Below are 25,858 nucleotides of genomic sequence, written 5' to 3'. Positions count from 1 at the left end.
TGGGGTTGAGCCTGTCCCAGGCAGAGGTGCCCCAGAGTCCCCCCGCAGGAGCAGGAGTTGCCCCAGCACCACCCTCCTGGCTCTGGCCACTGCCCCGGCACCGGCCCGGCTCAGCCGGGGAGCCCTGAGGAAGGCTGGGGGTCCAGGATGATATCTCCAAGGGGCCCCCAGGGAGGTGCCTATGCACACACGCGTGTGAGCCCCCGAGTCCCCCAACTTCCCCCGAGGTGTGTCTTCACTGCTGGGCACGAGGGTGGGTCTTGGCCCCCAGTGCAGCCCCCATGCAGCCCTTACTGGTGGCGTAGCTGTTTTTCGGGGCCACGCTCTTGCGCACGGGCAGTGTGTTGGAATAGGAGTCGCTCATCTTGGTTTGTGGCTGCGGAGGAGACGTTGACTTGGGCTGGGCCACCTTGCGGTCAGCCCAGGGGCTGTAGTCTTCACTGTCTGGGCCCGAGACGCCGTTCATGATGGGCGCGTTCTCCTGGGCGGACAGTCGCTGTGGGGAGAGGCGGCGAGGGTGCAGGGTTGCGGAAGGGCCCAGCCAGTGAACTCGGCTGTGGACAGCGTGGAGGGGCCGTCCTCCCACACCCACTGGGGCTTTCCAAGGGCCAAGCACTCACCCCCACAAATGGGGCCAGCTCGGGGGGCACCGGCAGGGGCTTGGCCCCGGGAATGGGGTCTGAGATGACCAGGCTGGACTTGGAGGCTGACAGTGAGCCGGGGAGGACGGTGCCGTTACTGCTTGCCAGCTGCTGCATCAGCTGCACCGCGCGATCCGGGATCTTGTTGGGGTCGGCACAGGCCTGTTGCCACAGCGGCAGCTTCTGCGCCAGCAGCTCCTTGCCCTGAAGCAGGGGGAGCAGAAAGGGCAGGGTCAGGGCCAACCGCAGGCTGCGGCAGGGCCCAGTGACGACGTCCCGGGGCAGCCCCAGCCCCGCTGGGCACTGGGAGGCTCCTCATGAGACCCCCACCCCAGAGGCGCCCCGGCTGGGACAGAGGCTGCTCTTCACCGGGCAGCGCCTCGCCGTCGCCCCGGCCACCTGAGCCTCTGCCCCCAGCGGGAGGGGACTGGCCCACCCAGTGGGCAGTGCAGTGGAGAGACCACTGGGAACGAGGTCTGACCTGGCGGGGGCCCTGGGGCCCGAGGAAGGAGACATGCACAGAGCCAGCCACGGACAGCACGCCCCCTGAGGACAAACCGCCGGAGACCGAGAAGTGGCCATGGGCAGGCCTGGGGCTGGTGGCGGGGGCTCCGCACAGCAACACCGGAGCACACGGGCAAACTGCTGCTGAGCAGGGGGTGTCCCCTCCGCCCCCCGACGTTTGGACCAGAGGCCAGCAGAGCGCCCAGACTGCCCGCTGTTCAGGAACAGGGCTGATGGAGCCGTGTCCGTCTGGGCGCACGGCGCCCGCAGCCGCCACCGCGGACACCAGCTGAAACCTAGCTCTGCTCTGGCTCTTGGGGGGCCATACGTGGTTGACAGGTCTGGGTGCTGGTGAGAAAGGCCAGCAGGGACTCGGCACAGCAGGGGCAACGCAGGGTCAGCGAGCTGCCCTGAGCGGCTCCAGGTCTGAGATGGCCAGGGTGGCCCAGGGCCCCACTGGACGATGAAGCCCTGCATCGTTGGGCTTGGAGGCTGTGCCCCAGGGCAGCGGTGGGGACTGGCTGCTGGGCACAGGCTGAGGCCTTGCTCACGGCCTGCACTCTCTAAACCCACCTGGCGGCCAGGTCCACATGACTGGGAAGTCAGGGGTCATCGAGAGACAGTGGTTACCCCAAGGACGGCGGCTTTGTGCCTGTGCTTTCTCCCTGACCCGCACCAGAACCCAGCTGCCACCAGAGGGCGCAGGTGCCCACTGCAGCTCGCCTGGGCCCTCGCAGCCTCCCCTGCTGCCGACCCTGAGGCTGGCAGAGGGCAAGCCCAGGGCAGGTGAAGGCCACACCCAGTTCACACCCCAGCTGCCAGCGGGCCCTCCTGGCTCCCCCAGGGCCCCCGGCCCAGCTGTGCCCTTGTTGAGCGCCTGGGCCAGCAGGCAGGGGCCCCTCTAAGGAGGAGGATGTGTGTCTCCCTAGTGGCCAGGCCAAGGGGACAAGCACTGGTGGGACACTGCGTGTGCATGACCCGTGGGATCCGGTCAGCCCCACGTCCTTGGGATGTTCCAGCCCCTGCCTGTGGGGAGGGGGCTCAGGGCCCACCCAGGGCTCCCCGGCAGTGCACCCCGTCAGGGGCCGGCCCCGAGTGGGGACTCGCCACAGGCCGTTAGGCTCTGAAAGACACCTACGGGCTCTGACCTGGTCCTTCTAGAACCCTCTGCCTGAGAAACTCAAAACGCCCGGGCACCAAAACTCCTGGGCACCAGCAGCTGTGGGGACCCCCGCGCCCTGCCCGAGCGGCCCCACCTTGGAGTGGTAGGCGGCGGAGTTCTTGGCCACGGCGCACTGCTTCTCCACCAGGAAGCAGAACCTCCTCCGCTCCTCGGTGAGCGCCGTCTTGTAGCCCTCTGACACGTAGCTCTCCAGCTCGCCCTGCTTGCTGCCGATGGCATCGATGTACTGGGGGGGGGAGACAGGACGACATCCAATGACGCCCAGGCCAGGGCGGCCCCGCCACCTGTCCTGGTGGCCCCTTGTGCCTCCGACTGCTCACAGTGACCCAGGTGGCCGCTGGGAGCCCCAGACCACAGAGCAGCCTTGCAGAGGCAGCCGGCGGAGCCACGCTGGGATCTGAGAGAGCACTGAGCCCCATCCCCTCTGCCCCCCCCCAGGTCTTGGCAGAGGGGCCCCCTCTGCAGCCCCAGCCCCTTCATCAAAGGCTGTCAGGAGCAGCCGCTCTGGCCTGCCTGCCACTGCACAGTCGGCTGTGAAGGTGACAACCTCGACTTGGCCTAGTCCCACAGACCCAGTGACCAGCTGCCAGAAGCACCAAGACCACGGCTGGAGTTGCGGGCTCACGGGACAGGAAGTGGGGGGAGGACTGAGCTGATATCCAGTGGGGGCAGAGTCTGTCTAGGGTAACAGGGATTCTGGAGTCGGAGAGTGGCGACGGCTGCGCAGCAGGGTGACTGCCCCCGTGCCCTGAAGCCACAGACGGCGAACGTCACAGTGAGTGCATCCCCCAAACTCGGGGTCACTGAAACACATCGTAAGCAGACCCTGCCCACGGGTGGGGAGGACTGTGCAGGGACCAAGGAGCCGCTGCCCTCCCTCAGGTTAGCCTGCCGGCCCCGCCCACCAGAGGCGGAGCACAGGCCCCACCAGCCCACTGGTCCAGGCCTTGGCCACGTGACTTGCTGGGTGAGCTCTGGTGGCTGTGTGTGGCACCTCCTACAGACCCTGACTCCAACCACCTACCACCACGCCAACCAGGAAGGCCCCACCAGCACCCGAGGCTGGCGCGTGACTCATTCCCACCCATTGGCTGTGGGGCGGGCAGGCCCAGGGCCCGGTGCTGGGGTGCGTGGAGGGTTCTGACTCGCAGGCGGAACTTTCTGTGCCGGGGCTGCACAGGACTGTGGGTGGCAGCGTGCGCAGCAGAAGCAGCCCAGGTGCACTCTGGGTGGCCTGCAGGGCCCACGGCGCAGCCGTGTGCAGGCCAACCAGCTGCTGGGCTGATCTGGGAAGAGGCCTTTGCTGAGTCTGCCCCTCGCAGAGCAGCCCCATCCTCGGGCTGAGGGGTGTCCCCCCCTGCAAGCGCTGACTCAGCGAGGGTGGGCGGCACCAAGCCTGGGTGGTGGGCGGCCACAGCGGGGCCCAGAGCAGGCTGGAGGGGTGAGGACCAGCCTTCTGGGTGGGGGCCCATGCCCAACGGTGTCACGAGTGTGCACTCTGCCAGGTGAGCAAGCCACGCCCCCTGCAGGCAGGTCAGCCCTGTCTCCTGATCCTGGCCCTGCAGACCACCCCCTTCCCACAGTGAATTCCCCAAGGGCAGTTTAAATGAGCCTCCAAATAGCTACCCCAAACCCCCAAATGAGACCACTGCCTCCAGGGGTAAGACAGTAGCAGCCACAGGTGCGCCTGAGGGGACCCAGGAGGGCATCTGGGGGGAGAGCCGGGCCAGCCCTGGAAAAGGGTCTGAACACGGGCCAGAGGCCTGGCTGGCGGGTAGCGGGGTGGGGGGTGTGCTCTCCTCTGTCCTGACCCCCCCCACAGCTCCGGGCACTTTTCCTCTGGTCCCAACATGCGCACCCACCAGTGCCTCCCACCACGGCGCCCGCAGACCCTGGTGTTCTGGGGGCCTTGAACAGCACAGCAAGGGGGGGGCTGGGAGGGCCCCTCAGAGATCGCCTGGCTATGGAGGTCGCCAGGGCACCTGCCCAGGGGGCTGCTCACCTCAAAGCCCCTGAGGGTCTATGAGGACAGGAAGGCACAGCGGCCCAGGGCTGGGGCCCTGTGTGGATAGAAGCACCTGAGAGGTGCAGGGCTTGCTCCGAGTGAGAGGGGCACATGCAAGGACAGTGGGGGACAGACGTGCACCCCGACCTCCCGGAGTCCTTGCTGACTCTGCTCCTGGCTGTCCCTGCCCCAGGGGACCACCAGGAACAGTGGAGACAAGGGCAACTCCTTGGTCCCTGTCCCCACATACAGCGGGGCCTCAGACTTGTGAAAAGCCCTACAAGGCCCCAGAAGGAGACGGGTGTCCCCCACCCTGTCCTGTGTCACTGCTGCCCCCCTCCCTGTTGCTGCCCCAGTGTCCCCACCAGCTCCGGTGTGGGGGGATGGCCTGCAGTCCTCTAAATGAAGACTGCGGAGAAAAGAAAGGTGAATTTTTGAACGGCCACCCCAGGACAGAGATGCCATGAATGGGGACACGGCCCCAGGGGGGCGCCAGCCAAGCTCCACCTGCACTTGGGCCCTCGGGCGCCTGAGGGCCGTTTCTGGGTTTCCAGGCTGCGGTCACCTCTCCTGCACCAGCGCAGGGCGCCGGCCTCATTAGCGGGGTCTGGCAGCCTCCTCTGCAGGAGAGGGCGTGGTGCTTATTTTTAAGATTTCCATTTATTCAAAGATAGGTCTCAGGCGGGAACCAGGAGCTTCAGGGGGGTCTCCCCGGGGCCCAGGCCTCTGGGGAGCAGGCAGCAGAAGTGCTGCCCTAGCTCCGCGGGCCTGACAGGCGGCTGCCTGCCCCGGTGGGGCCACTGGACCACAGAGCCGACACCTCCCACAGGGGTCCCGGGCTGTCTGGCTGCGGGCAGCAGCATGGAGCGCAGTGGCCAGGGCAGAGCCCTCGCCAGCGAGGACACGCGGCCACCACTTCTGTCGAGGAACAGCGGCTGTCCTGACCTTCTCTCCCAGGTCGCCAGCTGCTACAGCTCTGCCAGGCACAGCCTGGGGCCACGGGAGGAGCTCCCCCTCGAGGAGGGGGAGGCGGACCCCCAGAAGTGGAGTGTCCGAGCTCCCCGGGACAGTGCGGAGGACAGAGCAGGGCTGGCCCTGCCTCTGACGACTCAGCGACAGCAGCGGAGAAGGGCCCAGCTGCAGGCGGCGCAGCGGGCGCCCCCGCGCCCTGCCCCTCCCGCCTCTGCCTGTTCCCTGCTTAGCAGGCACTATGGCGACGGCGGCGCTATAGAAACGCGGGCTGAAGCGCCTCAGCTCTGGGGCTCTCCCTCTGAGTCACCCTGGGCGGAGCAGCCCTCTACCGGGGAGGGGACAAAGCTGGGGGGCCACGACCTCTGCCCCCCTCCAGAGCAGGTGACTCAGAGGAGGGGGCAGGACCTTCCTGCACGGCCTGAGCCAGGGCTGGGCCGGTCCACCGGCGCTGCACCTTCCCCACGATTCGGGCCCCCGTGGTGGCAGGGCGAGGGGGCCGTCCCACTGTTGCCACAGGCTCCCTGTCACTCCAAGCAGACAGGGAGGGGACCTGACTCCCCCCTGCAGGCTGCAGCCAGTGGCTTCCCTGGAGCCTGGGACCAGGCCTGTGCCCCCTGTCCCTGGTGTGTGGGGCCTGGGGTGAGCAGGGGAAGACCCCCGACGCGCTGGGGCCGTGGGTGCGGCGGGCAGCAGCCACGGTTCAGTGGGTCAGAGAACCTGAAAACCTCGTTTGAACACACGAGCTCAGAGTGCCACTCAGGCTGGGGCTAGGTGGGGGTCCCATCCTGCACCCGCCTGGCCCAACCACTCAGCTGTGTCAGACCATGTTGGGGGGGCACCCTCGGGTGGAAGTTTGGTGACCCATGAGCCCCACGCCCCCACCTTCCCTGGAAAGGGCGCACAGCTGTCATGAGGCTAGCAAGGCACCCACAGCCCACAGGTCCCAGTGGCCCCGCCCCGCCCCCGCACTGTGGCCCCTGGCATGCGCTGGTGGCTGTGCCCCCCAGTGGCCCCCGCCCAGCACTACACAAAGCCCTGGGGGCCACAGACCGACCTGTCCCCAGGAACCAGGTCTCAGCAAACCACGAGGTCCTGAGCCACAGCCCTGGGTGGCTGCCAGGGACACCCCTCAAGGATCCACACCGACAAGGTCTGCTCTCTTGGGGACCTCTGCCAAGTCACCACTGCTCACCCCCCTACCAGCCATAGAAAAGGGGGACACAGAGTGCTGCATCGCTATTCCTACGTGTCCGTGTGCTGAGAGTCACTGCACGTGGGTTCCACAATACGTGTGCCGTTACAACCAGCTCCACCTGCTTCTTTCCTTCTCCCCGACGTGGCCACTTCAGGTGTGCCCGACAGGTGTGCCCGATGGGGCTCTGGGCTGCCATCTGTGCCGCCCCAGGCAGCACCCATTTGGGGAGTCAGGGAGCTCAGAGTGCCCCAGGGCTCAGCCCTGGGGTTCAAAGGAGCAGAGTCCCCAGAGGGGACCTGGATGTCCTGATGCCACCTCCCGACATGGAGCCCGCGCAGGTAAGTGGCCTCGAGTTTCTCACGCTCCTTCCCCTACCAGGCCCACGGCCTGACTGGGCCTCGGGGTGTTGAGCACGGCGCAGGCTCATGAGGCCCTGGCCGCCACGGCTCACACGCCACATGATCACGGGACCAGCCTCTGCATCACCCTTCCTGACGACCCAAATTACGGTTCTTTTGTCTCTGCCTGGTTAATTGCACAGCCCGAAATAGAAGGCGCCGTTCCCCTTTCTCAGACCACAACTGGGATGCCCGCCCCTTCAAAATCGCGGGCCCAGGCGGGGGAGGCCGCCTCGGTTAACACCAGGCCTGCGAGAGCCTGCCTGTGTGGCCACCGTGGCCCCGCGACCTTCGAAAGCACACGCCGTGGCTGGCACCGGCCCCTGGGACCAGGGACCACCGCCAGCACGTCCCTCCCCCACCACGGCCCCATCTCAGGGAGCAGCACGAGACAGGAGGGTCGGGGCCAAACGAACCCTCCTCGCAGCTCCAGCACCGAGGCCACCTCCACCCCCCCAGTCAGGGGAGGGCCGCCCACGCCTGCCTCTGCCCACCAGCAGCTCCAAGGGCTGGGCTGTCCCAATCCCGGGACAGTCGGAGGCCCTGGCTTTTTGTACTCCGCGCAGCAGGTCTGGCCGCAAAGCCCCTGGAACCTGGGCGACCCTGAGTAGGGGCCCCACGGCAGCCCGAGAACCCAGCCTTCTCTCCCTGGCCACTCACTGGCCTCTGCCTTCGGGGCTCCAACACTGCCCGGGGGGTCCTGGTGGCTCCTGCCTCAGTCCCCAAAGCCTGCAGGCGGGCCCAGAAGGACATGCGTGACCCTGGCCTGCCCCCTGACAGACATGGTGCCCCATAGTCGGAGCTGGGCCGGGCTGGGGCGGGTGGAGCAAAAGCAGGGGGAGGCTTTGCCCGAATCCCTCTGGACTCACGAGAGGAAGAGTGCTCCCCAAGCCGCCCAACCTGCCTGGAACGGCAGCTCTCGGGCCGGCTGCATGCCTGCCGGAGCCTTTGGCCAGAAGACCCTCAAGAGACGTGCTGGCTGGTGTCAGCGCGACCTGGAAGCAGTGAGAGCCCCGCCAGGCAGCTACAGCACACTCACGTACACCCAAGGAGGGGTCACAAGACAAAGGGACAGGCCCGCCAGACGAGGCTTGTGACCACACGCCCTCCACAGACGGTCTCCGCCGAGGTCTCCCCCACAGACAGGCAGTCCCTCAGCACTGACCGGGAGGACGGCCTGGGAGCGCACCTACTTCGGAGAGAACCCTGCGCCCCAGTTAGCGCTCCGGGTGCCTCCGCGCTCGCTCCCCGACCTAGAATCAGAGCCAGTTCCGCCCAGGAAGTCCCGAAACAATTACCCGCAGCTCCTGAGAGCGGCCGGCTCTGACCTAGTCCCGCTCGCGGGCACCGCTGCTGTCGGACAGACGGGCGTCGGGCTCGGGCTTCCTCTCTCTGGGGCGGGGCCTGACCAACGGCAGCACCTTTCCCACCTCCCCTGCCACCTGACGGACCATGGCTGTGGCTCTGAGGATGTCCTGTCCTCAGGGCAGCCCAGGGGGACAAGCCTGTGACGGCACCCTGTGGTGCAGAGCCCTGGAGGACAGTGGACAGGGCCCATGCTGGACGGGTGACCTGTGGACTCCGAGGCAGCCTCGCGGCTCTCCTGGGGCCCCTCACACTCACGAAGCTCAAGCGTGGGCTGGGGGACAGCAGGTGGCCCAGCTCCAGATGGCACAAAGTCATCTCCGTGATGACACTCAGGAGGGACCGCCCACCTCTCCCGAGCTCCGAGCAAGCCCATGCCTGCAACCACGTGGCGCCCACACCTCAGCAACAGCCACATCAAGGGAGGCATCTCCTCCACCAAGGAGAGCCATGTGGGGGCTCCGGTGGGGCCCCTGGGCCAGCGTGGGGTCCAGGCCCCGCCTCCACTGGCCTGCGCTGCGGAGGAGGGGCCTGCAGAGCGTGAGAGCCCCCAGGCCACTCACCCCTGGGGCACCGTCCACCTTCCCTCTGCTCAAGGACGCAGCCCTGGGAGCCCAGGCTGGTCAGAATCCTGGCCGCCCCCCGGGACAGTGCGTGGGCACACCTGCACTCACCTCTCTCATCTCCCCTCCAGGGTTGGGGGGCAGCCGCCACCATGATCCTGGGTGACCCACCACTGGGCTCACAGGAGGCGACGTGAAGAGCCTGGAGTAAGTGTGTCTGCTGCTCACAGCGCCTTGCACTAGCTCCAAGAGCCCTGGGCACTGGGCCTCGGCCCCCCAGCGGACAGCTCGGCAAAGCCGCCGGGGGCGGAAACAGCCACCCTCTCGGGGGCTGTGGCCCCTGGGGCCCCGCCCTCAGCACATGAGGGCTCCGCACCGCGGGGAGCAGAGCACACCCGTGCCCGGGCGGTTCCCCAGCTTCCTTCACACAAGTGACCAAATGGCGGGGCACACGCTACGCCAAGCACCGAGGGGGCACCTGTGGGCACAGCTGCCGGCCTATCCCGGAGGAACTCGGCTGTCTGGGAAAAGTGGCCATAGCAAGCCTGGTGGCTAAGGACTGAACAGAGAAGGGAGGCTCAGAGCAGCAGACGGAGAGGAGGAGGGGGCTGTGCCCAGACCGGGGGTGGGAGAGAGCGCGCCACCTTGTAAGTGGGGAAACCGAGGCTGGGAGGATCCTGAGCTCACCATGACCACGGGACCAGAGAGGCAGGGCTAGGATCCAGACCCAACTGCCAGGGCCTGGTGGCTGTGCCCCCATGGGGACAGCTGTGTGGGGTGGGGAGAAGACCCCCAAACTCCCCAGAGGGAAAGACCAGGGTCTAGTGAGCCCACGCGTGTCCCTGCCAGCCCCCTGAAGTAGAGAGAACAAATCCCACCCGGGCTCTGCAGGCCTGGGGTCCGGAGCCCAGCTTGGGGCAGGAGATGAGGGCTGTCCTAGGGAAGTTCGCAGCGGGCAGAGGGGCGGGGACGGGGTCTCTGCCCACACGGCTCCCTGGCCCTCCCCTGCAGGGGGAGGCTCTGCCGAGACCTGGGCCTTTCGGCTGCAGACCCTGACGGCTCCCAGAGAGCGGTCCCAGCAGCACCCGCTGGTCCAGGGGGAGGGCCCGGCTGGGGACAGAGCCTCCAAGTTCACTGCCACCTGGAGGGAGCGGGAGCACGCTGTGCTGCAGGGAACACGCCAGACAGAAAAGGCCACCTGCGCGACACTCCATCCACAGGCACCCCCGGAGTGAGTCCACGGCAACAGGTGGTGTTGCGCCCCAACCCCGGAACCGCGCACTCTAAGTGGGTGCATCACAGGACACGTGTGTCACCTCTCCACCAAAGTGCCAGCAGCAGCCCCATGGGGAGGGGCGGGTGAGCAGGTAGTGGAACCCCGACAAGCCAGCCTGAGTCCCCTGCCTGTCACCAGCCAGCCCAGCCCCCTCCCCTAAAGCTCTAAGCAAGGGCACTGGGGGAGCTATTCCCCTCCCAAGCAGCAGGGGCGCTATTCCCTGGTCAAGACTTTCAGGAAGTAAAATGGCAAACCGCATCAAGGGTGGAACAGAAACCAAGCGATACCAGTGTGTTTGTTTCTAGGCCGCACCCAACAACCCCCCTCCCAGGAACTTATTCACAGAAACGACTCCAGGGCAGCCACTGCGGCTGCGTCCAAGGCCGCCAGTGGCAAGCCCAGGCAGTGACGGGTCATGGGGGCCCGAGGCAGTGGGGCAGGAACACAGGGAAGGCGCACTCAGAGAGCAGGGACTGTCACAGCAGCTAAGAAACACACAGGAGAAGCTGGAGGCGTGGGGGGGGGCGGCTGGAGCGCCTGCCCCACCCACGAGCACAGGGTGGTCCCACCCGCTGTGGCCCAGCCCGGCGCCCCCGGGCCCAGAGGGGCGCCAGACTCACAAAGGGCGCCAGCAGGACGGGGCTCAGTCCCAGGGCGAGGCGAGGCCCTCAGGGCAGTGGAGCCCCAGCCGCACGGAGTCACGTGCACACCCCCAGGCAGCCTGACAGCTCCCAGGAAGGGTGGGCCTTCGAGAAGGCGAGGGGTCACCCCCAGGCACCACCCCCCGCCCACCCCAGGGCGCTTCCCAGCCGCTGCCACTCCTGACCGGCTGGGGGGCTGTGCCCCTCGTGTTTCCTTTACAGACACGTGGGCACCCTGTCCCCTCCTCCGCCTCCTCTGTGTGGCCCGGGGCAGCAGGTGCTCTGGGCCTGACCGGTGTCGCCTGGCTGGGCTTCTGCCGGATCAGGCGCATCGGGCCAGCCCGCCAGGGGCCCTACTGTCCTAGATGCCTGCCCTGCGCGGCACACGAGGCCCGTGACCCGGACGAGATGCTGAGTGACAGGACGCCAGGCGGGTCCATCCCGTGCCCTCCAGTGCCATCTGCCTCACACCACAGGGCTGCTGGGAGGCTGTGCGCCCGGAGGCCCGGGGCCAGGTGGGCGAGCTCACACTCATTAGAGGACCGGTCTGGGGTCGCCCTCCGAGGCCGAGGTGCAGGAGGCAGGGCGGGCAGAGCCCATCTAGAACCTTCCGTCGCCCCACTGAGGCTGCCAGAGAGGGCGGGGGGCCCAGGCCACTCCGGCCACCATGCCAGCTCCGGGACAGGGGACACTCACCCCCAAAATCTGTCAGGAGAGGGCCGCCCAGGCCCTGCGTGTCCCCGCGGCGGGGCCTACCTGCAGCTCCTTGTCCGAGTACTTCTGCGGGTTCTTGCTGCCCTGGCTCTTCTTGCGCAGCTTCTTCAGCTCGGCCTGGCACTTGTCCAGTGCGTCGCCCTTGCTCCTCTGCTCCGTTTGGTACTTCTTCAGGGCCGCCTGGTGCACGGGCAAGACGCGGCCGCCATGAGCCCCGCTCCCCTCCGCACCCGGAGTGAAGGCTGGGTTGGGGGCCCCTCCAGCTGCCCCCCTGCCCTGATTCACGCCCCCGATGCCACAAGGCAGACGAGGGGGCTGCAGCAGGTCAGAGAGGGGGTGCGGGGGGGGTCCCTGGAACAGCCCTGACATCATCATCCTCACTGAAAGCAGCAGACCCGGGTGGGTGGGGTTCACCCCAGGACAGCGCCGTCTCCAAGGGGCAGGAATGTTGGGGCTGAGGAGCCCCTGGAGGAAGCTGAGGGCCCTCACAGTGGGGAGGGAGACGTCTGAACAGTGGGGGGGAGGGGAGGGCTACTTACACTCAAGTACCTGGCGTCCAGCTCCACCTTCTGCTCCAGCTGTGTGAGCAACTCGTTGTGAAAGGACTTCAGCTGTGGGGGGAGCACAGGCTGGTCGGCGCCCCTGCGCGGGCCCGGGGCACCCAGCATGGGAGGGGGCAGCAGGGTCCTGTCTGGGCACAGGCAGCCACCCCCGGGAAAGGGGGGGCCCCACGGAGCCAGGAGGTGTGTGTGGGGGATGCTGGACAAAAGTCCGAATGCCAGACCACCCTGCTTCCTGCGCCCGCCCGCCCCGCTGTCCCAGGCCCACCCTGGGGCCTGGGCCTCACCATCTCTTCCAGCTGGTTCTGAATCTGCCTGTGGACCTCCGCCATCTGGAAGAGGACGTCTCCTGGACAGCAACATGCAGGGAAGGAAAATGGGACATCAGTGCCCCAATCAGCCTCCCCATCACCCCCACCAGAGCGAGGCGCCGGGCAGCAGACCCCAGAGAACACGGCAGGGGTCCCCTCGGCGAAGGCACAGGAGGGCTGGAGACACAGGGCAGCGGTGGCACCGAGAGACCCCGCCCCGCCCGGGCGTTGGGGCGCACGCACACGGAGGTGCCCTCCCCCCGCCCGCTGCAGAGCGCTGGGCGCCGTCAGCCGATGGATCGGCAGAGGTTTGCTGAGAGTGTTTTCGGTGGCAGCGCTGCCTGTGCCGCCTGTGGGCACACAAAGCAGGAGAGCACCCCGTCCTTGCAGGCGGTCACTGTCTGGCAAACCCTATTCCCGAGTGCTGCCCGCACCAGGGTGTCCCCTCCCCAGCCCAGCACTCCTGGAGCGCCGCAGGGTTCCCTGAGCCACTGCAGGGGACTGTCACCCCACCTCAGGGACGAGGCTGTGCCCCCAAGACCTCAGCCCTAGTGGTGACATCGCTTGTCCCCTAGTGTCCTTTTTGGTCCCCGAAGAGGGCTGGTGAAGGTCCTCAGAGCCAGAGTCTGTGGGAGCTGCGTCCACCCTGTGCTCTGTGACCCTCTCCCCGCCTCCTGGGCTCCAAGGAGAGCCCGAGGTGGGCCCTGCCCAGGCCCACCTGCTGGAAAGGGGACTCCTCTCCCGGTCCCGACTCCAGCATCGATGCCTCGGCCCCAGGGTTGCAGGTTCTGGGGCCCCAGCACAGCTCAGTCCCGAACTCGGACAACTGGCTTTAAAACAGCCACTCAGATCTCACCAGCCTGGGTGTGCCAGGGGGCCATGGAGCCGGTGCTGCTCCCAACGGGACGGCCAGGGCTCCGGGGACGTCACGGAGCAGATGGACGGCCCCCGACACAGGGACAGAGAGAGCAGACCCTGGGCCCGGGTGGCCAGGCAGAAGCACGGGGTTGGGAGTGGGGCCGGGGCAGGGCCACCGGCAGCAAGGACCGGCGATGAGGGGCACACGCAGCATAGACGGCACGGAAGACCCAGAGGTGTCGGAGAGCTGGTCGCGCCCCCTCCCGTGCCCGCCCTGGCCACGCCCTGCCAGCCAGGTCGGGGGGAGGCCACCCTGTGCGCCCCCCCAGCCCTGAGCCTTGCACCCCAGGCGGCCTAGGAGCTCCAGACATGGCCTCGGGCCTTCAGGTTGAGAGGGAATCTCAGTCCACACAGCTACGTCCCCCGCCAGAGGGAAGGCGGGGCTGGGGCAGCCAGAAACCCCCCACACACACACACGTGAATACACACAGGCACATACCCATGTAACATGGGACGTGCAAGAAACGTCGGCTGGACACGGGTTGTGTCTCGGGCAGCTGGTGTGGGGATGGTCGCCCCCACCTCTGCTGCCCACAGAGGTGACATGCAGCCTTGGTGGCCTGGCTGGAGCCCTTGTCCCCAGGGAGGTAGCCCAGCCCCGGGCAGCAGCAGAAGGGACTGGTCCAGCCTTCTAGTGGGGACACAGCCCCCAGCACGCACAGGGCTCTGATGCTACAGGGCCCAGGCCCGTGTGAGACTCAGTGTGGGGACCACCCCCCATTCCAGAACACTCCAAACAGAAACCTGCCCCTACTAGCACACCCCTCCCCCCAGGCCCTGTACCACTGACTTGCCTGCTGTCACGGGCCCCATCTGCACACTCGTGCCAGTGGGATAGCTCGCTGAGTGGCCTGCGGGTCACGTCCCCGCCGAGCAGCCGCTGAGGTCCGCCCGCAGGGCGGCCTGCGCCCGCATCGCTCCCTTGGCCAGCCCCGGTCCAGCGTGCGGACGGTGGGTGTGTCTGAGGCCCGCTGCTGCGGCCGCCCGTGCTGTGCGAGGGCGCTTCCCTCTTGGCACGTGCCCCCGCTGGCTGTGCACACTGTCCGTCTCCCCAACACGCACTCAGGTTTTCCCACCTGCTTACAGCGACAGCCGCTGGCCAGCAAACCCCAAGGGAGTCAAGCAGCCTGGGGTCCCCCAGCTGGTGGAGGACCACTGGAGGGGGAGTTGGGGGGTCAGACTCCAGAGCTGCCAGGCGCTCTCGGGGGTCCCCCAGATCTAGCCTGAGCCCGTGGGACTCGGCGGCTCCTCCCAGGCTCTCTGCCACCTTCCTGCTCCAGGCCAGCCACACCCCCGGGGCAGGTGAGTGAGGACACGGCCCTCGGAGCTGTGCCTGCGGAGGACTGAGCCCTGCCCAGCAGGAGGCAGCTTCTGCCAAACCTGGGGATCCTGAGCTTAACGGGACCCCAGGGCTGTTCCTTTGGCACCACCGCCTGCTCCCGAAAAATTCCCCACAGACCCCGGCGTGAACCGTGGTTCCCGGCGTGAACCGTGGTGCCGGGACAGAAGCTCCACAAGGAGGTGGGCACGGGCCAGCAGCGGGGGCCGGGCGGGGGCCGGGCAGAAACAGGCTGCGCAGCGGGGGTGCCAATGGCAGTCGGCCCGGACCGGGCTCCTGGGTACCAGGAGACCTTGGGGGGCGGCCGCACTCCAGGGAGGACGGCCGAGGGCGCACGCAGGACCAGAGCTCACAGGAGGGTCCAAGGGGTGAGGACACAGAGCCGCTGTGCCCAGCCGAGGTCAGGGCCACTGCACAAAGTGCCCACCACGCCCGGGGCTACAGAGCGGGTCGGCCCCCCTCCCGGGACTCCTGGGCTTAGGGCGGAGTGTGCAGCCGCTGGAGCCGACTGCAGACGTGGCCCGGTGTCTTTAACTGCTTCACGTGTGCTCAGGGGTGTGGAGTCACCACGGTGACTTCCCAGAACTGGGAAATCATTGAACTGTTTCTCCCAGCCAGGCCCTCTTGGAGCGGGTGAAAGATTCTGGAGACCGGGATGACCCCGGGTGCGAGGCTTCAGAAGGTGCAGGTTAGAGACTGCAGGCTGGGCTCTGATGGGAGCTGTGACCTAGACGGACGCGCCCGGCGCTGGGCCAGGGTCACGCTCCCACTGCCTCCCACGGCAACAGAGGCAGGCCCAGGGCGGTTGGGTGCCACCCCGACCCGCCTCCGTGGCACCTGCACACTCTCCCCGGGGAGGGAGACGGATGGCTGAGTGAAAAGAAGAAGCCCTGGCAGAACCAGGAAGAACCGCCCCCCTGGATGGTGAGTCTGGGGATGAGACCAGAGACCCGGGGCCGGGAAGCCTGGTGCCTGAAGTCCGGACAGGGACGGGGACGGGGACAGGGATAGGGAGCGGAGGGGGGAGGGGAGGGCCGGGTCTGGCGGAGCCCACGGGCAGCGACAGCGGGGAGACCCTTCTCGCTGCTCTGAGCCCCAGGCCAGCAGGGGTGCAGCCCCACCTCCCACTCAGGGCGCCAGGCCTTGCGGAGACTGCACGCTGGCCTCGAGGCGCTGGGGGTGGGTCTGAGGAGGTCTTGCAGCCATGCCCAGAGGTTCCCGTCAGAGGCCTGGTGATCAGAGGGCCCCGAGTCGTGGCTTTCCAAAGCCCACCCTTCCGCAGCTCACAGGAGCCGGCGCAGCCTTCTGCCCTGCAGTGGGATCACAGGTGCCCACTCATGGCCCCCAGTTCTGCTGTGTGTTTTTACTGAGATGTCCGTATGGACACGCGTGCACACACGCTGTCTTGTCAAACCACCGGAGATTCAGAAGCGCCTTGCTCAGCCCGGCCTCCCACCCGGCCTACCGCCCGCCGTGGGCCCGAGATGTGGGGGCCTGCACCACGGCAGTATGGCCCCTCCTCATGGGCGCGGGCACAGGTGCAGGCGAGGGCCGCAGGGGGCGCATGGCAGCCACGGGCCTCCAGGAGCCCCAACCAGCCCGGGCACTGACTCTGGGTGGCTGTCAACCAGCCTGGGCGACGCAGAGCTGAGACCGGCAGTGGTGAGGCTGTGTGTGGAATTGCCCTCGGCCCCCGGGGGGGGCGGGGGTCTGGGGACACTGAGGAGGGACCTGAGCTTCCTTCAGCAACGGGATCCAGCCCTGTAGCTGGAGCCGACCTGGAATCCAGCAGGGAGTCCCCCTGCCACTGCCGAGTGGTCACTGGTGGCCCCCAAGCAAACCGACACCCTCTTAGGGCCTCTCTCTTCGGGAGGAGCCAGAGCTTCTGGCTGCTGAGAAGGGCCGAGAGGCCCTAGGCCGAGGGGTCAGCTGCTCGGACTGGGCTGGAGATGCACGGAACCTTCTGGAACCTTTGGGACCTTCTGGGACCTTCCGAAGCAGACATCCACACGCTCATCGTTCTGCCGGCTTCCTGAGCGGAAGGGCACCTCTGGGAGCTACTGCTACAGGCTGAGCAGGGCAGGGACGCGGAGCTCTCGTGACAGGGGACAGCTGAGGGGCAGCAGGAGCAGGACACGGGCTCCAACGGCGCGAGGAGGCCCCTCCAGGCCGCGCTGCCAGTGCTTCTCCCTGGGAGACGCAAACAGGGATTTTCTCCCAACTACGGGAAACCCGAAAGATACAAAAAATGGAAGACGATGTTGACGGGGCCGGGGGGACCCAGAAACAGCATGGCTGTGTTGCCATGGCGATGAGAGCAGACAGCACACAGCAAACCTCCCCCACGTGCTCCTCTGAGGCAGAGCAGGCCTGAGTTGCGCCTGGTGGCCAGGCACTTCCAGAAGGAGGAGAGGACAGTCCAGCCGCCCCCTCCGCAGGCTGGAGCCTGCACCCACCTGCTCCCAGTTGGCTGCCCCTAGGAGCCTGTTTGGACCCGGGCGCCGTCTCGGGCACACACAGTCCCACGGCAGGGGGCCGGGTGGAGACTCCGGCTCAACCCACCTCTCCCCACAGGTGGGACACGGGCCGTGGCTGAGTGGGCGCAGGGCCGCACTCGGGGTGACAGACAGCCTCCCCCAGCGGCCCTCTGCCCACCTCCCTCGTCCACTCCAGCGGACTCCGAAGGCCGGCTTTCCCTCTGCCGACGCCACGCAACGTGTGCGGGTGTGTGTGCTGGGGTTTTCCTCCCAAAGCGAGAACGCAGTGGCCCAGGTCGCCCGGCAGAGCGACCCCCAACGCCTGGCCGGGGGAGGCCGCGTGGACCTGGGGGGTGGGCTGACCCCGTCCCAAGGCCTGACGGTGTGTAGATCCCCCCCTTTCTCCAAGGCAGGCAGGCCACGCAGACCCCCTCCCCAGCCCCAAGACGCCCGCATCTCCCTCCTCACCCACTGCCACGGAGGACGGATGCCTGCAAGTGCAGGCGGCTCTCCACTCCCGCCCACGTGGGCCCCGAGCACTGCCCCGTCCCGAGGACAGCCCCCCAGGCACGAGCTTGATCTGAAGCTCCCAAGACACAAACAGGAACAGGCCACTTGGGACAGGACAGGCCATCTGCAGTCACAGGTCGGCAGTGACAGGCCCACCCACCGCCCACACTGGAGGCTCCCGCGCTGCCCTGCAACCGCCCCACAGACTCCGCTGCACGGGGGACACTCCCGGGGGCCAGCAACCAGCCGGAGGCGAACCAGGGAGCTGCTCTCACCCCGACCCTCCCCAGGGCTGCTGAGGGCGCCGGGCAGTGGTGTGTGGTCAGCGGTGCCTCGCTGTGGGGACGTGTGGGTCACAGGACTGGGGGTGGCCAAGGAGTTGGGGCCAGACTGGCCGTGGCACACGGAAAAGGCCTCCCCCAGCCTCCTGCTACGTGCCAGGTTTGGGGACAGTCCCACGCTCCCTCTCAGACCGAGAGCAAGCTGACAGGCCCTGGCCTGGGCCTCACAGTCCCGGCACCAGCAGGGAGGCCGGGCCAGCGGCTGCCCCAGGCACCGGGCAGAAGCTCTGCTGTCACCAGCCGTCCTCAGGACAAGACCAGCCACACATCGCTGTTCCCCACGACATGGCGGACACCCGAGCCCCCGAGGCCCAGGGTCACACGGACGTGCCGAACCACTGGGACAGGCACCAGCAGAGCCACCTCGGGAACGCCACGGGCCTGATGGGGACCTGTGCTCACCCCCGGCACACGCAGCTTCGTCGGGGTGCACACACGGGCCCCCCAGGCCCCCCCCCCCGCGCGGCTCCTCTGCGGCCACGTCGACCAAATGAATGCAGCCGGAACAGACGAGACCGTCCCTACTACCCTTGGCTGACTGTGACCTATTTAGTGCCACACTGAGCTGAGTGTGAGGATGAAGCTTTGGTGAAAGCTGTGGGTGTCCGGCCCCGGCAGACAGAGTGGCCCGAGCGCGGCCGGGACAGCTCCGCCTCTCCTCCTGGGGCTCCGGGGGCCGCGCCGGCCCCAACGCCGCTCCTCTGTGCCCTTCACTGGGGGCGGGGAAGGGTGTGGCGCTGTTAGCTGGACAGGGGTTTTTTAATAAAAAAGGCAGGGGGCAGGCGGCAGGCACAGAGTCCTTCCTGTCCCAGGCCGGCCACAGGCACTGTCTGCCCATGAGGCCCTTGGCCATCATGGGACTTCAGGGTTGGGCGACGTGGAGGCTGAATCAGGCCCCCCAGGGAGTGAAATCGCCACAGCTCCCTCTGCGCGGGGCCCAGTGTGCATCACAGCAACATCACACAGGCCCGGGGCCACCCGGCGAGGGCGTCCCTGTCTGCTAGCCCTGTGTGTCAGCGACCGCATGCAGGGACGGACCCTGAGCCTCTAGCAGGCTGCGGGGACAAGAGGAGGCACCGAGCCCCACAGGGCGCGTCTGCAAGGCCGGCCTGGGAACACTGGCGCTGTTTCTCGGTTACCACGTGTGGACGGCAGCCAAACGCCAGGGGTGTTTGGGCCCCACCTTCACCCAGTGACTCAGGGGCCGAACCCGGCCAGTTTCAGGCTCAGGGAGCCGCCTCCTGCCCCAAGCATCCCGGCCCAAGGCGGGGCAGCAGGGAGCTCCCGCTGCTCCCGTGGGTGCAGGGCACCCGGCGAGCGCACACACGCCCGGGTCACAAACCGGGGCCTCTTCAAAGGCAGGGAACACAGCAGAGGCCTCGGGACACGGCCAGGGCTGAACACCGAGGCGGCTCAGCCACTGGCCCACAGGCGGACAAGTCTCCTTGTGTGAAGCTCTTCCACAGGCTCCGGGCGGGACGGACTCAGCCGCGGGTGGGTGAGGCAAACAGGTCAGGGAAGGCTGTGTCCCACTCACTGCAAGACAGCCTTCCAGGGAAGCCTGGAATATTCCAGAAGGCTGTGTAACCCAAGCCTCCCTGCAAAGCCAGGGAGGACCCAAGGGCAGGCACCACGACCCTCCTCCAGCACACGCGATCCCAGCACAGAGCGCCCCAGTCACCTGTGCACCAGGGGCCCCCACCTCGTGTCCCCGTCTCTCCAGCCCAGTGGCCACTCTGCCCGCAGCCAGTCACTGGGGCAGAGCGCGGGCCTGGCTGCAGGTGACAGCACGGTGCCCCTCCCCTCTGCAGGGAACCAGAGTGGCATCGGCGCTCAGCACCCCGAGAGCAGGGCACCCCGGGAGCTGACTCTGGGGAAAAATCAGCCACACAGCACAGACGGCACCTGGGCCGTAACTGGTCTTGAGCAGCCGGGACACAGGAGAAGCAGGTGACGTCAGGAAGGACCGGGGACAGGGACCGGGGACAGGGACCGGGGACAGGGACTGGGGACAGGGACCGGCAGACGAGGCGTGCGCTCCTCCGAGCCAGGCTGGACGGGGGATGGATGCCAACACGGACGGCCGTGAGGACACACGGCCCTAAGGGGACGCCGCACTGACCTCCACGGCCCAGGCTGGAACGTTCTGGAAACAGCCTCTGTGCTGCGCCCCCGTCAGGCTGGCGGCTTTTCTGACTGCACGTGGTCAGGAGGGTTGGAAAGGCAGGGACGCCCGCCTGCCCCACCCCCGCCCCGCCTCAGGCCAAGCCCCCGCCCAGCTGCGCAGCCCAGAGACCAAGCACGCAGACCGGGCGCCCAGCGCTGCGGCCACCACCTGCTCTGTGACCTCGGGGCAGGCACATGTCCATACAGAGCAGGGGCAGCCTGGAGCCTGAGACCGGCAGAACCAGGCAGGAAGAGCCACCAGCTCACGGAGCAAAGGCAGCCGCTCTGTCGTCAGCCCACAGGGGGCGGCTCCCGGCAGACAGGCCTCAGCGCAGACCCAAGGGAGCAGGGCTGAGACTGGGCTCGGGGTCAGCAGCCCAGTGGAGGCTCCGGGCCCCGGAGCTCAGGCAGCCCCGCACCCGACTAAGCAGCCGCCTGTCAAAGTGAACTGAGTCCGTCGCAGCGGAGCCCAAGCACCGCGGGGAAGAAAGCCGGCGAGGAGGAGAGCAGCCCGCCCCGCATCTCGGAGGCCGCAGGGACCAAAGGCAGAGGCACCACGGGGGAGGGACCAGGGGCCACCGGGCCGCCGCTCGCAGCTCTGACGACCGTCTTTGACCTCCGCGGGGAACTGCACGCTGGAGTCTCTCTGCCGTGCGATGGGGGGGCCGCCTCTGAGCGGCACAGGACTGGCCGGTGTGGGGGAGGGCGGGGCTCCGCAGGACGTGGTCAGGGCGCCACGGCCACACGGCGGCCGGGCAGGGTCGGTGTGGCCACCATTCTCGGGGCTGTCCCCACAACGAGCAGGGCCGCAGCCCCCCTAGACAAGCTCCTGCCCCAAACGGGAAAGGAAAAACGGCACTCAAAGAACAGGAAGGCCTGGCTGCTGTAGCTCAGTGGACTGGGTGCGACCTTGCAAACCAAAGGATCGTGGTTCAAATATGCCTGGGTTGCAGGCCCGTTCCCAGGAAGAGGTGCACGAGAGGCAACCATACACTGATGTTTTTCTCCCTCTCTTGTTCCCTTCCCCTTAAAAATAAATAAAACCTTACGGGGGAAAAAAGGCAGGCACCAGAGAAACGAGGACAGAAGTGGCCAGGGTCCTTGCCCACACCCGCCGGGGGCCACGCCCGGAGGTCCGCTGGCAGGACAGCGGCAGCAGATGAGCCCCCCTCTGCTGGGCATCCAGACCAAGTCTGTGAGGCCGACTCAGGCAGAGGGGCCTGGTGCTGCCCCCGGACTCGGTCGGTGTGAGCAGAGCACCCGGGCAGAGCTCTGCCCCGCAAGGCGCCTCCTTGTGGGCCCTCTTCACCTCGGTGCAGGAGACATGGCCACTCATCCCGTCCCAGGAATGAGCAGCTCCCAGGACCCCAGGCTGGAAGGGCAGGAGGAAACCACGCTGCGTGAGGGGCCGAGACGGCACGGCACGCTGAGCTCAGCCCACCGGGAAGAAGGGCGCGCACGCCACGCAGCTCACACAGGGACGCCGACAGGCAGCAAAGCCGAACGGCACCGAGAAGCAGGGGCCCCGACCCGGGAGGGAGAGGCACGGCCCTTCCCCGTGGGGCAGGGACACCACTGAGGCCGGACCCTCGAGGAAGACCACACCGTGGTCCGGAACACGGGTGGTTTTCAAACAGGACACCGGCCGCCGCCAGGTGGGACAGCCCGAGGGCGAACGTCCGGGAACCAGCACAGGCCCACGAGGGGGGCGGGGGTCTGCCAGGCGGGCGGGGGGGGGGGGGGGGGGCTCGGACAGGGACCGCACAGCCTCGAGGCCAGCAGACAGCACCGGTGGGGCGGCCAGACCGCTGCCCCGTGGCCACGCAGGCCAGAGCGGGCGGAGCACAGTTCACACGCAGTGTCGCACAAACGCTGGTGGAGCACACGAGTCCCTGCCTGGAACACACGCTGTGGCCGCCTGGCGTGGGCGCAGGGGAGCGAGAGGGCAGCAGGGCCTGCTGGGCCCAGAAAGTGGGGGGGGGGGTGTGTGCTGTGTTCCCAGCTGCCCACACGTGTGGGACTCGTCCGCTGTCCGCACGAGACAGGGTGTCCACAAAGCAGCTGGGAACGCAGGAGCCACTGTCCCCTGGGCGTCCTGCTGTGACCAGGACTCCTGCTGTCTTCGTCACACGCACACCAGACAGCTGACCCTTGACCACCGCGGGGGACAGGGACACTGACCCTGCACAGCCAGAAACCTGCAGATAAGCTCTGGCAGCCAAGCTTAGCTGTCCCTGGGCGTTTGTGGGGAGCCGGCTCCAGGAATATCCCCCACTGTGGACCCTAAAGCCACGGGTGCTCGATTCCCCAGCGAGGTGTGTGGGCCCACGCGGGGACCAGTGTCCGGGGTTTCAGCAGAAGCTGAGACCCTGCTGTTGGGAGGGGTGGGGGGAGGGGGCCTGCGGCCCGAGCCCCTGCACCACAGCACAGGCAGCAGCAACCACAGGGAGAGGCGCCGCCCACGCTGGATGCCCAGGAACCACAGCGGAAGGTCTCCGCTGCTGAGACGGTGCCTTGGGGACAGCGGGTGGGGAGGGACCGGGGGCCCACGGTTTTCAGACCAGGGGTGAGTGTGGTCTAACGAACATTCACCCCCCGAGCATGGGGCCCAGCAGCACTGGGCGGTCAGGGTGGAAGCGACCCTTGAGTCCAGTCCCTGGTGGACGGACCCGTCGGGCACGGACACACGAAGGCACGAGGGGCGGGCACACATGTGCCACCAGGACGAGGCCACGCAAAGCCAGCGCTAAGGACAGGTGGGTCACCGCAGGGGTCCCTGTACGTGACGCGCCTCGACATGCAAACCCAGGGATAGAGAGCAGCGGCTCACGGGCCGGCGCGTAACCGCTGGCGGGGACAGGCTTCCCCGGGCACGCGGAGCATCTGGGAGCAGAGAGTGGAGACGGTAGCTGCGTCACTTGAGTTGCTTCTCGGGGACACTGCGGCAGAAGGACAGTGCAGCGGCCGTGACGTGACAGGCAGGGTTTGTCGGTCTCTGTCCCGGTTCCTGACACAGTTCTCTGACACGGGGCTCCTGAGTCCTCGGAATGGAATGTCCCCGGTGACGGGCGTGTCTTTTGTTCTGCTGTGGACTCTAGGACACTCCCGGACCCGGGCGCTCAGCAGAAAGACCAAGCCGGGGTTACAAGTGGGAGCTTCCAGCCCCACCCCCGCCCTCCTGAGGGAGGGGCCCCCACAAATCCCTCAACCTCAGGGCTCAGGGAGCACCAGGTCCCCGCCTCCATGGGGGTGACACTCCCAGACCTCGCCCTGTGTCCTTCGTGACCGCCTGGCAAACCCAGGCGCCCCCCCCATTCGGAGGCAAGTGGTCAGACCTGGGGAGAGGGTGTGGGAACCCCCAATCTGCGGCTGAAAGGATGGAGCAGAAGTGGGGAACATGGGGACCCACTCGTCGGAACGGACCTCCGCAGTGCGGGCAGTGCCATGGGGAGCCCTTGGCCTGGGAGATGCAGGGTGTCGGCCTGAACTGACAGGGGACGCCTGGCCGGGGGCCGGCTGCCACGGGAAACCCCGTGCCTGGTGTCACAGTGCTCTGAGTAGAGGGCACAGAGACCTCCTCCGGCCGGTGTCTGTGGTCACCTCTGCAGACCACACGGCGGACTCCGGTGGGGTGACGGACCCCATGCTCCAAATGAGCCGAGGAAGGCTTCAAAACGCACGCAGAGCACACAGGAGCTGCAACACATCCGGGAGTGGGGAAGGGCGTCTCCCTGGGTGCCCACCAGGCCCGTTGCAGCGACAGCCCCCTCGGACTCTTCCCACAGGAAGTTCCGGGATCTCAACCATTCCAGCCACATCACCGGCCGACCAGGGGGCCACCCGCACAGCCCCTGGTGTTCCCAGGGGCAGCCTGGCCCCTCTGCCTGTGACCCCAGGGCTCGAGCACGTGACAAACCCTGCATGACAAACCCCAACGAGAAAGCACCCTTGTCACAGACATGAACCATGTGTGAACACGCCAGGGCTCACACACACACCTGAGTCCCCCCAGGGGGACAGAGGCCCAGACCGTCCACAGGAGTGGCAGCTGGGGCCCACAGCCCGCCCATCACAAAGACCCGCATCTGCCCACACACCTGGCCGGCACCACCCAGGCTGAGCCCGCAGGGCCAGAGTGCAGAGCGGCCCCCAGGCCCCAGGGAAAGGCCCGCTGTCCCTGAGAGCAAGGCCTGGCCACGGCCCTGCCTCCCACAGCATGTCTGTCCCCGCAGCAGCTGCGGTTCCACGCTCTTCTCTTGGAAACCTGGACACAGCCGTGGCTCTGCCAGGCCGGAGACCACGGGACACAGCGCGCAGCTGGCAGGCCTGGCGGGAAAAGCGCCCGGCCTCAGTGCCCCAGACGCGCAGTGAGGGTGTGAGAGAGGCCACATCCAACCCCACAGGGCAGACCCGGCTTCGGGCGGGACGCTTGGCCAGCAGGCCAGGCAGCTGTCACAGGGCCACTGGGGGGGGGAGGGGGAGGGGCGCACGGTCCCCAGGCTGGTGCCCCAGGGGAGGCCGTTCCACACCACGCACCGTTATTGTGAAAGCAGGACCCGCTTGTCTGGGAAAACACGTGGGGCGCGGAGGAAGCGCGAAGAAGCCAGCGAGCTGTTCTGGGTGCCCCCGTTCCGCGGGGTGGTCTCGTCCGCCACGTACCGGTCCCGTGGTCACAGGCCCGGCCCCACCACCCTGCGGTCTGCTTCCTGGTTGGTCACGTTCACACCCTGAACCTCCCCGTGCCTTGAGGTGCCGTATCTGAGTCCAAACTGCCCCACGGCTCCCCAGTGTCAGACGCCAAACGTGAACACCGGTGCACGTGGATTCCCATTGCCCACTGGGACCACCTCGCTGCTCAGGGACGCGGCCGCCCGTGCGAGCTCCCAGCAGCGCCCGCGGCTGCCCTGCTCTGAAGGTGCCATCGTCCTTCTAGAAAAACCTCCCCTCACATCAGAGAAAAAACCCGACCACAGCTCCAAATAGGCCAGGCGCAGAGTGGGGCCGCAGACCCACCCGGCACAGCAGGGTCTTACCGAGCTCCTTGGAGCCCTGGCTCTCGCTGGCCAGCTCACCCATCTTCACCAGGGCGTCGAAATAGCCTTTGGCAGCGTAGGTCACACCTGGGGGGAGAGGGGCCGTCAGTTCCCTCGGGGAGGGAGCCCGGGTGGGGGCAGCCCTCCCCTGGACGAGGCACACTTCGGTGCGGGCGCCACCTGACGCCTCTTCCGCCCCCACCCGAGGGCTGCTTTGCTCCTGAGCGGAAGCTGCGCCTGGGCAGAGAGCCCCTGCCCGGCCTGGGGGCGGGGCCTGCAGCTGGGTGGGGGCGGGGCCTGCAGCTGGGTGGGGGCGGGGCCTGCAGCTGGGAGAGGTGTGTCATGCTACGCAGACCTGCCAGCATCGCCGTGGCCAGGGGTGTGGTGGGGGGCATGTGCACAGGTGGCCCTGACATCTGCCAGGACTCGGACAGCCCAGGGCCACCAAGGGGACAGTGGCGACCTTCCTGAGACCCTGGGTAGGTGTGGCCTGTGGCAGAGGAAGCAGCTGCCCGCCGAGTCCGTCGCGTCTCCCACGGCACCCGGGGGAGGCCTGTGGCTGGGCCCGCATGCAGGCTCTACACAGGTGGCTTTCAGTCGGCCCGCCTGCGTGTCCTACGCCCGGCAGGCGGCCATGGCAGCTGCAGGTGGGCGGGCCCCCCCCTGCCAACAAGGAGAGGCCAAACTGGTCACGGGTCAGGCCTGGGGAGCCCAGTGCAGCGGAGGTGGCGGCGGCGGCAGGGTGG

The 25,858-nt window shown here is 67.7% G+C and overlaps 1 protein-coding gene across 16 annotated transcripts in view; it reads right to left on the bottom strand.

Moving 5' to 3' along the window:
- Positions 1 to 25,858, bottom strand: part of BAIAP2 (BAR/IMD domain containing adaptor protein 2) — a 44,829-nt gene that overhangs the window by 8,426 nt on the left and 10,545 nt on the right. For 14 of the 16 annotated variants that reach the window (XM_037157734.2, XM_037157730.2, XM_037157735.2 and 11 more), the window contains exons 3-9: positions 25,113 to 25,199; positions 12,305 to 12,366; positions 11,997 to 12,068; positions 11,500 to 11,637; positions 2,402 to 2,554; positions 621 to 845; positions 295 to 496 (exon numbers count right to left, since the gene is read on the bottom strand). In XM_037157734.2, coding sequence (XP_037013629.2) covers positions 295 to 496; positions 621 to 845; positions 2,402 to 2,554; positions 11,500 to 11,637; positions 11,997 to 12,068; positions 12,305 to 12,366; positions 25,113 to 25,199 — 939 coding nt within the window. The remainder of the gene's footprint in view (positions 1 to 294; positions 497 to 620; positions 846 to 2,401; positions 2,555 to 11,499; positions 11,638 to 11,996; positions 12,069 to 12,304; positions 12,367 to 25,112; positions 25,200 to 25,858) is intronic. The other 2 variants (XM_037157738.2, XM_037157737.2) reach the window with 1 other exon arrangement.

This window comes from Artibeus jamaicensis, unplaced genomic scaffold (genome assembly GCF_021234435.1).
Source record: "Artibeus jamaicensis isolate MK-2021 breed Jamaican fruit bat unplaced genomic scaffold, CSHL_Jam_final contig_2259, whole genome shotgun sequence".
In the NCBI taxonomy this organism is placed as follows: Eukaryota; Metazoa; Chordata; class Mammalia; order Chiroptera; family Phyllostomidae; genus Artibeus; species Artibeus jamaicensis.
Note: the sequence above shows the minus strand (reverse complement) of the source record. Positions and strands in the feature narration are given on the sequence as shown.